This window comes from Varanus komodoensis, unplaced genomic scaffold (genome assembly GCF_004798865.1).
Source record: "Varanus komodoensis strain SLA01 unplaced genomic scaffold, ASM479886v1 scaffold3, whole genome shotgun sequence".
In the NCBI taxonomy this organism is placed as follows: domain Eukaryota; kingdom Metazoa; phylum Chordata; class Lepidosauria; order Squamata; family Varanidae; genus Varanus; species Varanus komodoensis.
The window spans coordinates 18,734,921-18,751,336 of record NW_025335761.1 but is presented as its reverse complement, the minus strand read 5'-3'; the positions used below and the strand labels follow the sequence as shown (position 1 = coordinate 18,751,336).

At 39.8% G+C, this 16,416-nt stretch overlaps 1 protein-coding gene across 5 annotated transcripts in view; it reads left to right on the top strand.

The window, feature by feature from the left end:
- The first annotated feature begins 3,271 nt into the window (after positions 1-3,271).
- The window catches only part of STARD9 (StAR related lipid transfer domain containing 9), a 136,773-nt gene continuing 123,628 nt past the window's right edge, over positions 3,272-16,416 (top strand). For 2 of the 5 annotated variants that reach the window (XM_044435856.1, XM_044435854.1), the window contains exons 1-2: positions 7,381-7,698; positions 11,500-11,569. In XM_044435856.1, the coding sequence (XP_044291791.1) occupies positions 7,625-7,698; positions 11,500-11,569 (144 nt within the window). In that variant the 5' untranslated portion in view covers positions 7,381-7,624. Of the gene's footprint in view, positions 3,400-7,380; positions 7,699-11,499; positions 11,570-16,416 lie in introns of those variants that run through there. The other 3 variants (XM_044435853.1, XM_044435852.1, XM_044435855.1) reach the window with 2 other exon arrangements.

The window sequence follows — 16,416 nt, the reverse complement described above, 5'->3', positions numbered from 1 at the left end:
GCATACTAAAAAGCAGAGACATCACCCTGCCGACAAAAGTACGTATAGTCAAGGCTATGGTTTTCCCAGTTGCAATGTATGGCTGTGAAAGTTGGACCATAAGGAAGGCTGAGTGCCGAAGAATTGAGGCCTTTGAATTGTGGTGCTGGCAGAGACTCCTGCGAGTCCCTTGGACTACAAGGCGATCAAACTGGTCAGTCCTAGAGGAGATCAACCCTGACTGCTCTTTAGAAGGCCAGATCCTGAAGATGAAACTCAAATACTTTGGCCACCTAATGAGAAGGAAGGACTCCCTGGAGAACAGTCTAATGCTGGGAATAATAGATGGCAAAAGAAGAAGGGGACAGCAGAGAATGAGGTGGCTAGATGGAGTCACTGAAGCAGTTGGTGTGAGCTTGAGTGGACTCTGGGGGATGGTGGAGGACAGGAAGGCCTGGAGGAACGTTGTCCATGGGGTTGTGATAGGTCGGACACGACTTCATGACTAACAACAACAAAAAAATTATGATTAAATTTTCAGGAAAGGAACTTCCTAGAAATTACAAGCTGATAAGTGAAACCCAAGCTAAGTGGCATGTACATTTCTGCCTGTAATGACATATTTAAGAATAAAAAGTAAATACAAATTCTAAAGGAAAAATATTAGTTTTTATTAGAAACATAGAAACAGAGCGAGTCAGAAGGGGTCTCCCGGGCCATCTGCTCTGACCCCTGGCTCCAACCGGCTCCACTCATGACATGCCCACGCAAGTCCCCAGCCTCACCTAATCTCCTATACGGATCTCCCCCATCCAGCTTTGGGGAGAACACAGAGGCAAAATAGTCATTTAGCACCTGTGCCTGTTCCCTCATATCAGTCACTGGATTTCCTTATTTAGTGGTTCCACCATTTGTCTCCCCTTCTTATTTACATGCTGAAAGAAGCCCTTTTTGTTGCTTGGCAAGTCTCAGCTCGTAATCAGCTTTAGCCTTGCGAAGAATCCTTATTAATTTATTGGATTTTTATTTTGCCACATTAGCCAATAAGGATAGCTTATTACATTTAGGAAGTTGAAAAACATACATTCTGGCATCATTTATCCTGCATTGCACTAGTCCAAAATCATTTGAAGCTTTTCCTATGTTTTAGGGTGCAATCCTATGTAAGTTTAGATAGGAAAAAAAATGTGTGTCAACTCCCAGCATTCTCTATTCAGTCAAAAGCATACAATTGTGCCCTTAGATAATTTAATTGTAACATGTCACCCAAGAAAAAGCAAAATTAAAAGGTTGCCTTCTATCAGATGGTTATGATAACATCAAACAGGGCGCACATTAGAATGCTGATCTTTCTCATCTGGAATACAGGTGCATTTGTCACCAGGGGGCATAATTTCTATATAATTTCTGTTCAAATGAGGTTGTTTTACCTGCAGTTGTTACCTCTTCTGTATTTTAATTGTATCTTCACTGTCTTCCTTGTTGTTTTAACCTGTGGTATACCACTCTGAGTGAATAAGAACAGCATAGATATTTCTGTATAAATCATTCCTTGTATTTTCACTTGGTACCAATAATGAACTGCTTTAGTCTATAATGTGAACATTTCGCTTTGATGCTCTGCTGCCTTATTTTTAACTTGACAGTCATTTCCTGGGGTTGCTTAAGACTAATCAGTTCTATATTGTAAAATGGAAATAACAAAGTAATGGTGTGAGGGTGAACACAGTGGAAAAAGAACTATGATTTACTATGAAATGCAAATGATCAACAGTTACCAGGCTTTCTGAAAGCCCATAATTCCTTTGAAGCCATATCTGTCAAACTCGCATCCAATATTGCCTCCCTTTGCCAACATCAGTAATTAACTTAGTCACTTAGCCTAGGAGGAACTTATAACTATTATTTATTAGATTCATAACCCTTTTTTCTTACAAACTCAAAATGGCTTACGTCATTCTCCTCCTCTTGCTCTTAGTCTTATCCCTACAACAGCCCTGTGAGGTAGGTTGGGTTAAGAATCTGTGGCAGGCCCAAAATCAGCCAGTTGGCTCCATGGCCAAGCAGGGACTAGAACCCAAATTGGCTGAGTCCCACTCCTGTGCTCTTAAATGCTGCACCATACTGGCTCTCACAGCAGTGATTGCTCCTCAGAAGTGTGCTGTGTTCTTTCCTTGATGGCTTTTCATTGACTTTTGGTTTGCTCCTTATTCTGTTTTGTTAGAGTGAACTACTTTGACCCTTGCAAAACTTTGTAAGTTTTGTAATACGAAAATAATGTTAACTGATTAGATCTAAGCTGGTATTTAGTTCAGGCATCTTTTGCTGGGAAGATGGGATATAAAACACCTTCAATATTCTATTGGAGACCATCTAGCTTGCGAAATATTCTGGTAGGCCACTGTAGATCTGGCCTTGGGTAAAATGGAGTGGATCCAGGGTAATCAAGAATGTAAGAAGCATGCCATTGTTTTGGATGAGCTTCAGGTGTGTGCCTATAAACAACAGCTGCAAGCTGCTTGGAGGTATGTATGGCTAGCAAAGGTGTTGGTACTGTACCTGCAAACAGCAACAAGCAAGTGAGTCTGGTCACATTACATCAGGCATGGGCCAGAAGATGCATCTTGTAGCCCAGGAATAGGGGTTATTCTGTTTTACTGTATGACTGACCACTCTTGTTTAGAATGCTGAACTGAGAACCTGGGTCTAACTGATTAAGTCAGTTAAGTGATACTCAGGATGGCTTAACAATAAAAACAGCCTGACCTGTTTGTGAATTAAACTTGCTTCAAGGTAGACCGAGTGGATTCCTAGTTTTGGTTTTAAAAGGTAGGCCATGGAGGGTGGAAACGTGCCCTCTCTCCTGCACTCTTTGCACTGTACTAAAGTGGGCATGTTCTGGAGAGAAGCCAGATCTGATTTACTTATTTTTGATCTGCAAAATATTATTAGTATCACAATTTTTGATGAACCATTGTTCAGCGTATATATTTGCGCTGCTTCCAGCCTGCCCTGCAAGAAGTGTCCGTAGGATTTTTCCTACGGCTTCAGTTAAAGAAGTTTAAGCGGTCCAGCGAGTCGCAAACCCAGCCTGCCGAAGAAGGCGGAAAGAAAATCAGAGCCAGCCCCGAAGCAGCCACCCCAAGGAGCCCCTCCCCATTTCCTCTTGTCTTCCCAGGCCGGCGGGCCCTTCCCTCAGGAGCAGCCGCGCTGGGCGGGGCGGCCGGGCCGTGCTTCCCTGCCCCGGAGTCTACGAGAAGCCTGGGCGAGGCAGGCGGGCGGGCGAACGGGCGGCTGGGGGAAAACTGTGTGATGTGCAGTCGGGGCTCTGGCGACCGCAGCGGTGGCGTCTTTTGCCGTGACTCAGACGGACATGGCGAATGTCAAAGTTGCTGTGCGGGTCCGGCCACTCAGTAAAAGGTGGGCTTGCGGTTTTGGGAAGTTTGAGGGAAAGCCCTCCAGAGCGTGCATTCACGCACATACACACACGCGAGGAAAATATGCCTGTGACGCTCTCGCTTGTCTCGGTGGGACTGACTAAGGGAGGGCGTCTTGCTAAGCCGTGCTTGTGCGTGACCGTTATGTGCGACTCGTGTTTCCTCCTTCAGGGTGTGTTTGTTTTGTGCATGTGCTGACTGGGTTGCTCATTGAAAATATGAGAAGGCAACTCTGAGGTTCTGGGGTTTCCAGTGTAGAAGTTGGTGCTGTGGCGATACAGAAGTTAGGAAAGAACGACGAGAGCGAGTTTTTGTCACGTTCAGCGCGATGCTTATGGAACTGGCCATAAAGTATTAAGGAGGGAGGTGGTAGTAAAAGCATGACCATACAGGGTAGGACTGCTTATTGGTTCCCAGGGTGCGAAGTACGCCTGTTCGTAATGCTCAAAAGGGCTTTAAGAGGGAAACGCACTTGATGAATATAGATAGGCTAAGGAACTTACAAGGGTTTTACTCCCAAGTATACTGCATGAGTTATGCTTTGTCTGCCTGAGATTCATATTGTATGAACTTTCTGTATTACTACAGTCATGTTCTGAGTAACAAAGAACCTGGACTACAATTGAATTGTTTAAAGTCTTTTCTAAGTAATTAGTTTATGGGACATAAATATGCAGTTGTTTCTCATTTGTTGTATGGCATCATAGTTGTCTCCTAAGCCGATACTTAAGTTATTGAAATATTGTCCTTTCCATGCAAACTGCAACATTTTGTCCCTGAGAGGAATCTTTTCCTTTCTTGATTCTGTGTTTTGTGGAATGTAGTTATAATTCCAACAGATGCCTGCTCCATTTATATATTAGTTGCAGCTAAAGATGTGCAACACAGTCAACTGCACTGTCTTATAAACATTATAGGTAATCATTTAATGCCAGTGTTTGCTTTGTCCTTGCAGGGATATGCTGCTTCAAAGCTGGAGTACTCATTCAGAGTTTCTTTGTACTGTAACTGCCAAAATCTTGAAAAGCAGCAAGATACCCCTCTTCCCACACAACCCTACTAGTTTCAGAAACCTTTACCTGAAGCTATTTTATTGCTGCTGTGCAACTGCCAGCACTGCTTGCACATTTTGTCTCTGCAGTACTTATTTCCCTATCATGATACTGTTTTACTGTCTGAACTCAAACTAGAGACAGTAAAGGCAGAGCTCCCATCTTTCTACAGTCAGCTATGCTGAGCATGGATAGGATTACATCTTAAAGTACTAAAGATCAAACCTGTTATTGGGTTTTGTTTTATTTTTACAACCTATGGGTGCAATTTTAAGCATGTTTAGCCAAATAAGCCTTACAACTCCCAGCATTCCCTATCTAGAATATTTGGCTAGGGAATGCTAAGAGTTGTAGACTTATTACTTGTGTACACTTTCTACTTCTTTTGATTGTCAGATATGAACAGAAAAATGGTAATGAAAGTTGTGATGAACTGAAAAGCCTCTAAGTTAACAAAGGAAACATAGATCTGAAAAGATCTGTGCATCCATTCCCTTATTACTTGTCTCTCCAATAATGGAAGATTTCTTTCCATTTTTAAAAGTAGAAACTAGCATTTAAGAGATTTGCCAGGTGCAACAGGGATCCTCTTTCTCTCAACCATCCTTTGATTTTGTACACTTTTCCCTATTCTAAAATGTATAAATGTTTCTCCTAAGACTTAATTAGTGATAGGAGATTTGAGCTAAAACATTCTATAGTTTTTATCCTTGTCCCTTTGCCTTCAGATGGGATGCAGCCAGCAAGAGCTTCTCTGAAACAGAATTTGTCCCATGGGCTGAAAGAGGTCCAAGTGATTACAAAATCAGGTCATTTTATAACTCTTTGTAATGTCTCGACCTGTGCCTCTAGTCTTATTTGATAGACTTATTGTTGTAATCTGGGTTTAGGTATTCAGTAATTCTGCGCATCCTGAACACTGATACATATGTTTATGTATCAGTGATGATTTACAAGGTCATGGGATTGCACGTTCATCTCTCACAAATACTGGAGAGATCATTGTGTGAGTACATATTTGGTTGTGTATAATGGGATAATGAAAACCATGTGTACTATGGAAGTTTGGGGAGGATGGGGAAAAATGAACTTTGGAGCTGTTCAAAAACTGTATACTTTAGTAACATAACGCCTCCTTTGGAGAAGAGAGAGAATAACAAGAAAGTAACAGATTGAACAAGTAAGTTCACTGTAATGGTCTTTATTGTTCATCTACATTCTTTGATTTTTCTTCATTTTATTTTTAAAGCTGGCCCAGTCATGCATTCTGAGTACTAGCAGGTATAATAAATAGCCAGTTTCTCAGCCTTTGAACTTACTGAAGTATATTTTTCAAATACAGCAGTGTGTTAAAACCTCTGTATTTGTCCGCAAGAGTTATGTAGTGCAGGTTCCTAGCAGCGCGTTTTTTTCCCCACCATTTATTAGGAGAGATGAAAAAGGAATGAATAAATAAAAGATTTATGTGATGTGGCGGCTTGTGGGTAACAAGCACAATGGCTTATGCTGTTTTGAACCCAGTTTAACTTATTCCTGGACAACAAGCCAGCCCAAGAATCCATGGCTTATTGGACCTATAATGGGTTGTCATGCTGTCTGAACCTGAATGACGTACTCCATAAGGATTGTGGGAAATGAGTTGCAAGAGACTCCGCAAGATCAGGAAAAACCCACTGCAGAGTTTATATGGGCCAATGCCAACAGTCTCAGTAGTGCCTGAGCAATGCCTGACACTGGCATCACTCCCCATTGCAATATTGAGTCCTTTTGTGCTCATCATGACTTTTCCATCTCCTTTTCTTTCTTTGTCTGGGGATCATTTTTCATAATCTCTGATCTGACAGCTAGTTACGGCACCTTCAAAGCATCCACATGGTATATTGAAGGGCCTGCCGTTGGTTTATTACACCTTTAACAGAAAATGCATCCCAAATGTGCCTTTTCTCTTCCTTCCTTCCTTCCTTCCTTCCTTCCTTCCTTCCTTCCTTTCTTTTTTGTTTAAAAAAAAAACTGCCATTGTTTTGATCGGACTGGTGAAAGTGTGCACTTGCCTAATCAATTTCCTGGTAGTCCAAAAACATAGGCATCCCTAATGGGCACTGACCCAGTGAAACTGCCAAGAGCGTTATTTTTTTCCCTTCAGTTCCCCTTGATAGCTGTCACAATACAAACTGTCAAGACAAGCCAAAGCTAGAGTATCCTTTGGAGTAGGATTCGCAAAGGTTTTTTTTTTTAAATTTGGACTTGTCCCTTGTCAAATTCCTTTCTCTTTTCCAGCATTTCCCAAAATTCTAGATGCTTAGGAAAGTGGAAAAATGCAGACCACACCCTTCTATAGGACCATGATTATTTGACAGCTAGTTTTCAAAATCTTGATTTCTTTTTAAGTTGTTGTTTCATTTGATTTTGGCATGGTTTCTTTGGATTTTAACAAGGATGCAGGAAGTATGGATGAGTAATTCTCTGGGCAGGATACTGGGACTTGAGATTGGTTCCCAAAGCGGACTGTTCATACTAGACTTCTTTTTCTCTTCCTTGCTTTTTTAGCATGTTCAAAGAGTTTAAACACCTAGTAGTTCCTTGATATTTTCTTTACCCAATGAAGGAAGAACCTTTGGAAAGGAGACTTTGCCCTCTTGATACCTCCCAAACTTCCTCTGCTGGCTCCACAATCCTTGATCTATGTTAGTGGGGGGCATTGAGGCCTAACTGAGCTAAGCCAACAGTTTTGTTCAGGAATCATGGGCAAGGTTGTTGCAATGTATTTGGGGCTGTGTTTGGGGCAGGTTGATGATATCCTCCCAAAACTTTGATTAATTCAAGAATGTATACAAGTCTTACAAAGTTAGACCATTGTCAGGAGGTGGAGATAAAATGAAAGAAGTATTTGGAATACAGTGTTAAACAAGTGCCAGTAAAGTTTTTAATGTACATTTATTGATTTCACAGTGATATCAGGAACATTTGGAAAGATATATTGAGGCCAATGCATTGGCTTCCTTAAGAATCAGTTCATTACATCTTTGTAGCTGATTTATCTCTTAATCTATAGCCTTTCCAATGACTATTTTATTTTTATCTTCCATATCCTATCATTCTCTTTTGGTGCCTGAAAGTGACAGCTGATATGAATACTACATGCTGTAACAGTGATCCATGTGGCAAGCTCACATCAAACAGAATGTTTGTGACATCTGCCTCACTTATGTGGCACAGGAGGCCACATACAGGTGTGTGTGAAGGAGAGATAATTTCCCAGGCTGTACTGATAAAGCATCTTTTCCTTAATACTTATGAATATAGTAGTCCTTTCTGACTGTAGGACTGTGTATTAATAATGTAATCCAAGAAGCATTGCCTTTGTGCAAGTTTTATTGCAAACTTATGCATTAATCAAACTGAGAGCCCACTTCTACAGGCGGTACCTGTCCTGTTGTGGCACATTACCGTAGGATAAAATGAAGTGATGGAGGCAGGGTAGTACATTGGGATACTGGGTAAGTGGCTGCTGCTGGACAACAGTTTTCCACTTCCAAGTTTGTCATCTTTCTTATCCCTCCTCTTTACACAGAAACAGACCCAGGAGTATGGGGGGTTGAAATGGAGAACTGGAACTTTAATCTGATGACTGCAAGGCAAATTAGATGTGATATTAAATGCTTATTTGAAGTTAAGTGAATGGTGTTTTAAAATAAACACACTTATACTATATCCTGGTGATAATTACTGGGGTAAGTGTGGAAGAGGAATTTATTCTTTCCTCCAATAAGAACATAAGGGTTGTGATGGAACAGACAATCTAGCCCAGATTTCACTTATACCAGCTGTCTATGAAAAGCTGTTGGTAACCTATTGTATATTTAATTATATATAGGTTCAGCAGAAGTAAGCATTGTCAGAGAAATTAGTTAAGAGACTGTTGCTTGCATCTGGATCTATTAGAATATACACTGAGAGGCTTATAGAAAAAGGTTTAAAAGGTTTATTTTCTCACAATTCATGAGCAAATTACAAGAAGGAGACATGTTTATGCAGGATATCTTGATTCAAAAGGAAGATACATAGATGGTTAGCTTAGAAGGAAGAGAGGGGGAACATGCTCCTTCTTTCAAGGTGGGGGGGTGGTGAAATAGTCATATTAAATTTTTGCCTTTTCAAGTGATAGAAAAGGGGACAGTAAAGATACAATGGAGCAGAGAAATCGGTCTCATTTTGTCTCTCCTCCCATGCTGGTTGGTGGACAGGACCAGGCAGTAGTAATGCAGGCAATATTACATATACTTAACAAAAAACCCACAAGCAGAATGAGTACAACAGTCTTGTCCTGTTCACATTCTCAGCCAATGGTGTGCATAGGTGTACTGCCACTGATACTGGAAGGAGCACATTGCTTCAGGACCAGCAGCTGCTGATAGCTTCATTCTCCATGAATTTGTCCTGTTTTCTTTTAAAGCCATTCAAACTGGTGGCTCTCACTACATCTTGTGGTAGCAAATTCCATAATTTAGCTAGGCACTATGTGAGGAAGAATTTCCTTTTATCAAGTATTCCTTTGATAAAGTATTTCCTTGAATCTCCAACTAGTCAGCTTCATGGGATCCTATGAGAACAGGATCAATATTCCTCCCAGTTCACTTTCTCCATCCCACACATAGTTTTGTACATGTCTATCATTGATGGCAAAAGGAGAAGTGGACAGTAGACGATGAGGTGGCTAGATGGAGTCACTGGGGCAGTGAGTGTGAGCTTAGGTGGACTCGGTGGGGGATGGTGGAGGACAAGAGAGCCTGGAGGAATGTTGCCCATGGGGTTATGATGGGTTGGGCGCAATTTTGCGACCAAACAACAAATCATTTCTACCATCACTTGCCATTTGTTTAAGTCCCAGACATTGTATCTTTTCCTTATGAGGAACTGCTCTATCACTTTGATCATTTTAGTCACTCCTTTCTGCACTTTTTCAGCTTTGCAGCATCCTTTTTAGGTGTGCTGACCAGCACTGTCTAAAGTATTCCAAGTGTTGTTGCACTATAGCTTTGTATAAGGGTACAATATTGGCCGTTTTATTTTCTGTTCCTTCCTTAATTATCCCTGACATGGAATTTATCTTTTTTTATAGTTAACCATATACTGGGTCATCATTTTCATTCAGTTCTCCACTACAACCCCAAGATTTCTTTCTTGGTTGCTCACTGCTAGTTCAGAGCTCACCAACACAGAAACAAAGTTGGGATTTTTTGCCCAGACAAGTAAACATGGTCCTAAGGAAAATTCATTCTCTTGAACTTAATATTTGCTTTGGGAAGATACATCCCTCTGGTGTCTCTCCTGCCAATATATTATTAGAATAATAGAACTCTGTTAATAATTAGTTTTCCTAGAAATGCTTTGGGTGCTATTTCCTTTTCTCCAATAAATTAGTATTGGAAATAAGTGGAATATCGTCAAATATATTTTATTGGTATGCAGGTAATATTTTGCTGATAGAACTTTCAAAATGTTGCAAACAAGGGCTTTTGAATTAGAGCATCTATTCCTGTCTAGTTGACCAAGTTAATAGTTTCCATAAAAACTGGATGAGCTTGCACATCATGACAAGTCATCTGCATGTAAGCTATGTGACATGTCCTCCAGTGGGTATCCGAATGGACCCAGAGACAAGCCTCCTTAGGATCATGAGCCCTTTACTTCCCACTTTGTTTTTTTAGAGGACATTTTCATGACCTCCAGTTTGACAGCTAGTGACAACCCCTTCGAAGTGCCCAAGCTGCACTGGGGGCCTTTCACTGGTTTGTTTGTCCCCATTTTTGTGCTCCAAATGTGCACATGTTTTCATTTTTCAATTCTAAGTGAATTTATGCATGTGCGTACTTCCATGGGTCCGAAATAGTATTCTTCAGTAAGTCAGTGTCCTGAGGGAAGGGTACCTACAGTCAAAGGTTGCTGGCAGCCTTCATAGGACATAATGCATGCATGAAGAAGGGGTAAAGGGAGGAAGGAAAAGCTGCAGCAAACACAAACAGTCTTGCAATTGCAGAGAGGTTCTCCAAGCCAATGTCAGTCATTCCAGGGTGTTTGGGGTCTGTACAGGGGAGGCTCCTCTTCTCTTCCCCCCTTGGAAGCCCGAAGCGGTGGGGAGGAGAACAGCTCTAGAAGATGGGTAAGGGGGTTGCCATATATAAATGTGGAGGCGAATATGGTGGGGGTAGGGGTATGTTTAATTGGGTTTTTGTTATGTTTTTGTTTAATATGTTTTTGTTTATGTTTTTGTTGTGTTTTTGTTTAATTACATATGGAGAATAGCATTATTGTTGTTGATTGAAAATCAGGATATAAATGAAGCTAAGAAAAAATTGATTCTAAATTTGATAATGGTAGCCAGGTTAGTAATGGTTAAATATTGGAAACAGAATTGGGTTATACAAATCAATGAATGGTATAATGAAATATGGAAGATAGTTGTTAATGATAAATTGACATCAGAAATAAAAATCAAAAAAGGATAATAAAAATAAATATAATGAAATATGGGAAGATTTTGTAAAAGCGGTACTGATGGAAGGGAAAGGCTGTAAGCCTAATCAAGAATATATGAATTTTTGGAGGGGATAAGGGTATAATTAAAGTACATTATGTACTGTTAATTGTTACAATATATGAAGTGAAATGGAGGTATCAACTGCTCTCTTGGGGAGCGGGTGCACAGTGTTTATTGTTAATTTAGATGCTAATATTATTGATATATTTTGAAGAATATGTATTTGTATTTTAACTGTATGTTTCAGTTAAAAAAAATAAAGGGGGGGAAAAGTCACTCCAACATGTCACATAGGCATCATGGTGCTGATGTGCACTGGCAGTAGCCTGGGCAAGCTCAGCAAGAATTGAGAGGGTTTTTTCTGCTCTTTCTGCAGCTAATGTTGACTCCTACCTAAAATCTTTGTTGAATCATATCCATAAGGGTTATCATAGCTTGTTCATGGAGTTTTATGCAGAAAATATATTTTTGTTGTTTCCATTTTATTTTCCAGAGAGCAAGCAGAAGGAGGAAGAATAATAATAGAAGTTGAAGATAGAGTGGCAAAAGTCAGAAATATAAAGGTATGTTTCATTTTAGCTTTAGAGAGCTTAATTTATTTTTGAAAATAAGTATGAGAGCTATCATAGTAGCTTAATAGGGAGGAGAGACATTTGCTCTCAGTTTCCACATAACTGCCCCAATGTACCTGCAAGATATGGTCTGCCACCAGATTACATAGAGTATTTCCAATCAGGCCGATTGGAGCTCACTGCTTAATATGAACCCAAATCCAGTGATGCAGTTTGGCTGACATTTAATCCACAGTGAGCCATGGAACCCTTGGGCAACAGGTTGTGTATCCCAACCCATTATATCTTATGTGAGCTAAACAATCGTGTGTTATCTGTTTTAGGGTTATACCCTCATATAATAAGTTATTTAGGGCTTGTTTAATCCTTAAACAATCCATGGTCACTGGGTCTGCACCACCCAACAACCCCTGAATAGAAGGGTGGCTGCATGTGCCTTGCATGCAGTGTAGCCACACTGTTGTTGCTGCTGTGTCATGTGAACATCCCAGTGGGTTGTGAATTCAGTAATCTACAGTTAGTTGTTTAGAAGCCCTTTGTCATCTGATCCAAGTCTATATAACAATCAGTCATGAAGCTTGCTGTATGAATTTTGGTCAGTGCCTAAGTCTGTATCTCTTGCATGACTGTGTGAATGTGAAAATGAGACAGTCATTGCAACCCTTTGAGCTTTTTGGGCAGAGAGGCAGGATAGAAGTGAAATAAGCCAAATAATTGTGAAAGAAAGGCTTGAACTAACATTCCTTCCATTTCCATGACTGACTATGGACTACCAACCAGAAAATGTAGAGAACAATCTTTGCTAATAAATATGTAGAAATTGTCTGTTCTTATATGTATTTTGTGGGCTAATTTTCACTCATGTGGTACAAATATCCAGACTTCTACTTAGTGTAGTTCTCTACATGCTGTTCTTATACAATCCTAGCTTTGTCCTGTTTTGTCTTTCCTTGCCCTACGTTAGTTTGTTTCTGCCACTCTGCCTGGATAAATTGTTATTGGATACACCTTCTGTTAATCAAAGATATACTTAATGCTTCCCTAGATTGTCTAATTAGCTTTATAAGTTTGAATTCATCTTAAAGAAGGATATAAATTTTTCTTCCATGGATTGAGATCTGTGGTGTGCACATGAAATCCATTTTTGTTTTCAGATTTTCCTTTCAGGAGGTAGCATGAACAGAATCCCCAACATTTTCATTTAGACACACTTAACTACAAGAAGAAATTTGGGAATTGGATGCAAGAGTTGTTTAAAAGACAAATGTTGTAAACCGTCCTGAGACATCTGTGATCAGACGGTATAGAAAAGTTTTAAATAAATAAATGTTTGTGGTGGTGGTAGTACAGTCTTTTGTTCCACTTTTTAAAGTACAGTTCAGGGGACAATAGCATGCAAGCACTAAATGTACTTCCCTTATAAGACATTTAGCTTATTATTTTTTGAAATTGAAAGTGTTTTACAACTATTTCAAAAGTCTGTGGTGTCTGTTAAGAAAAATGCAGGTACAAATGTCCTTCTTTGAATTGTAGCACTAGAATGGAAGCTGAAACCATGCTGGTAACAGGTTCTGACCAATGTAATGAGAAATATTAAAGAAGTGTAAGCTGTCTTTCTGACATAAGTTAGAAAAAACAGGAAAAAGGCGTGCTACTAGGTGTACATTGTTTTTATTGCATCTGCCCTGTGGAAAATCTATTGACATACTCGCTCTTTCATATCTCAGAATAATGCTTAAAAATAAAACGGGAAGGAAATCCAAAGCTGGAATAGGGTGGGGGTTGGGGAACCTAAATTGACACAGCTTCTGAGTTCTTTACAGAACTAGAGTAAACATCTGTGGATCTGTAAAACAAATTAACTTCTTGTAGTCATGTTGCAGCTGCATCTCCCTGCATTTCTGCAAATGCCTTTATTCTTTCAAGCTGTCAGTACATTGCTAGTAAGATAAGCACAAAACCCTAAACATTTGGATTATTTTCTGTCTTATTTCTTTTCTGCCCTGTGATTACAGTCTAATACAATTGCATCTAATTTCTGGAAAATGTAACAAAAATGTGTATTGAACTATGGTTGACATCCTGGTGGGTGACTGGTTACAAGAGACTGTACATCCTTTCCCTTTTGAGATTCTTGGAGGCTTCCTTTATAGGGCATGGGAAACAGAGCTGTTCTTTCCAGACATTTGGACTCCTGAATGCTGCTCCCTTAGTCAAGTAGTAAAATGTGGCCAAAATCAGTTTCTGTTGGCGATGTACTGTAACTACTCAGAAGGCAGATAAGTGAATTATAGAGTTACACATGATTACTGTGGGAATTCTACAGGACAGATGCTTTCTATTTTTGCTTGGTCTTTCTTTGTATCTGCATGTCTGCCTGATTCTTTTAGGTGACTTGCTTAAAATAATTAGTATTTTAAATGTCTTAGGAGGCAGTTTGGCAGAGATCAAATAACTAGATAAGTGATTTCCTCCTCCTTTATATTCTTTCCGGAGTTGGGTTCATTCTTGGACTATTTCTAGGAGCATGCCAGTAGATCATGTTCAGTGTGTTTAGGAAATTCAGGAGATCAGTTGGTTGGGTTTTTTATTTTTACTTGTACTTGTGATGTGGAAGGCATATTGTTTAAAGTACCCTTTTTCTTGACCTGTGCAAGACACTACAAGTTGTTATATACACATGCTGCAGATAGCAACCATATAAACGTGGGGCAACTACAAAATGGAGCAACTTAGAGACTTGGGATATATTATTTATAAGAATGAGGAAAATGCAATGATTGAAATTTGTGATATAGTAGTAGCTTTCTTTCTCTTTTCGTAGGCATGTTCAAGAGAAGGGAGGCAAGAATTTTATGCAATTAGCATACTTGCTTGCTATTTTATAAAGGCATCCTGTGGTTTTCATAGATATCTGTGGAAAGATTTATGTTTGCATGGGATACTTATATGAAATTTTCCTTTTTCCATAGGAAATGGAGAAATTAATGCATTCATATAGACCTTGGTATTGTAGCTTGAATTCATTCAGAAATTCCAAAAAATACTCATTGCTAGATCAAGTGTATATGATTGAATTTCAATCTTTAGTGAAAGCATTTATTTAAATGAAGTACACACTAAATAAACTTTAATCTATTGTGTATTTAAAAATTATTTTTTCTTCTGTAGTTGCTTGTTTTGGGAGATATGTTTAGATTAACAATTACAACCAGTTAAAATTAGAAGGTTCATCTAGCATTCAGGATTTTGAAGAATTGATCTGTAGAATTTTTAATATGGAGCAGGGATTCCCAACCTTTCTGGGCATATTTAGAATTTTGAGTATTGTGGGCACTCTCATAAAATGGCCGTCATGTTTTGGGGCTTGCCCATTCATGCAACAGGTGCTGTGGTGGGTATGACTGATCTCAAAATGAGTATTGGTGAAACTAAGAGAAAAGTGACTTGTCTCAGACAGCAATGAGGACTAAGTTCCAAAACACAAAACCTCTCTTATGAACTCAGATGACCCTAGAGGGCATAAATTTGCAGCACACTAGTCTGTCAATTAAAATCATTTTTAGTTTAAAAATCTTAAATGTTAGGGGCAGGAGGCCTGAAGACCATCAGGAAAGTTAAAGGTTAGCACCATATTGGGGACCCCAAGAGTGTTGTCATTCTGTGAGTGGGGCTATGTGCAAGAGAGAAATAATGTATTCTCAACTAGTTAAAGCTACACTTACTCCATCTTTTAAAATAGACCAGAAAGGTTTATGCCACGATAATTGTGCAGTACAGTGCATTTTCTCCTTCATGGATCACTGCCTTGTTGTGCGAAGGGGCTTGCGTAGCTCGATGAAGCTATGAGCTGTGACGTGCAGGGCCACACAAGACAGACTGGTCATAGCAGAGAGCTCTGACAAAACGTGATCCACTGGAGAAGGAAATAGCAACCCACTCCAGTATCTTTGCCATGAAAACCCCATGGATAGTACCAAAAGGCAAAAAGATATGATGCCGGAAGATGAGCCCTTCAGGTCAGAAGGTGTCCAAAATGCTACTGGGGAAGACCAGAGGGCTAGTACTAGTAGCGCCAGAAAGAATGAAGCAACTGGGTCAAAGCCGAAAGGACACTCAGTTGCAGATGTATCTGGTGGTGAAAGGAGAGTCCGATGCTGTAAAGATCTATACTCCATAGGAACCTGGAATGTAAGATCCATGAATCAAGGCAAGCTGGATGTGGTCAAAAGAGATGACAAGACTGAACGTTGACATCTTAGGAATCAGTGAACTAAAATGGACAGGAATGGGTGAATTTAATTCAGATGACCTTCAGGTATACTACTGCGGGCAAGAATCCCTCAGAAGAAATGGAGTAGCCTTCATAGTCAATAAAAGAGTAGGAAAAGCAGTACTGGCATACAATCTCCAAAATGACAGAATGATCTCAGTTTGAATCCAAGAAAAACCATTCAACATCACAGTAGTCCAAGTCTATGATGCTGAACCACTGGTGCTGAAGAGGCTGAAGTTATCTGGTTCTGTGAAGGCCTACAACACCTTCTAGAATTAACACCAAAAAATGATGTCCTTATCATCATGGGGGATTGGAATGCTAAAGTAGGAAGCCAAAAGATAACCGGAATAACAGGCAAGTTTGACCTTGGAGTACAAAATGAAGCAGGGCACAGGCTGATAGAATTTTGTCAAGAGAATACGATGGTCATAGCAAACACTCTTTTCCAACAACCCAAGAGACGACTCTACACATGGACATCACCAGACAGTCAACACAGAAATCAGATTGACTATGTGCTCTGCAGCCAAAGATGGAGAAGCTCTATACAGTCAGTATA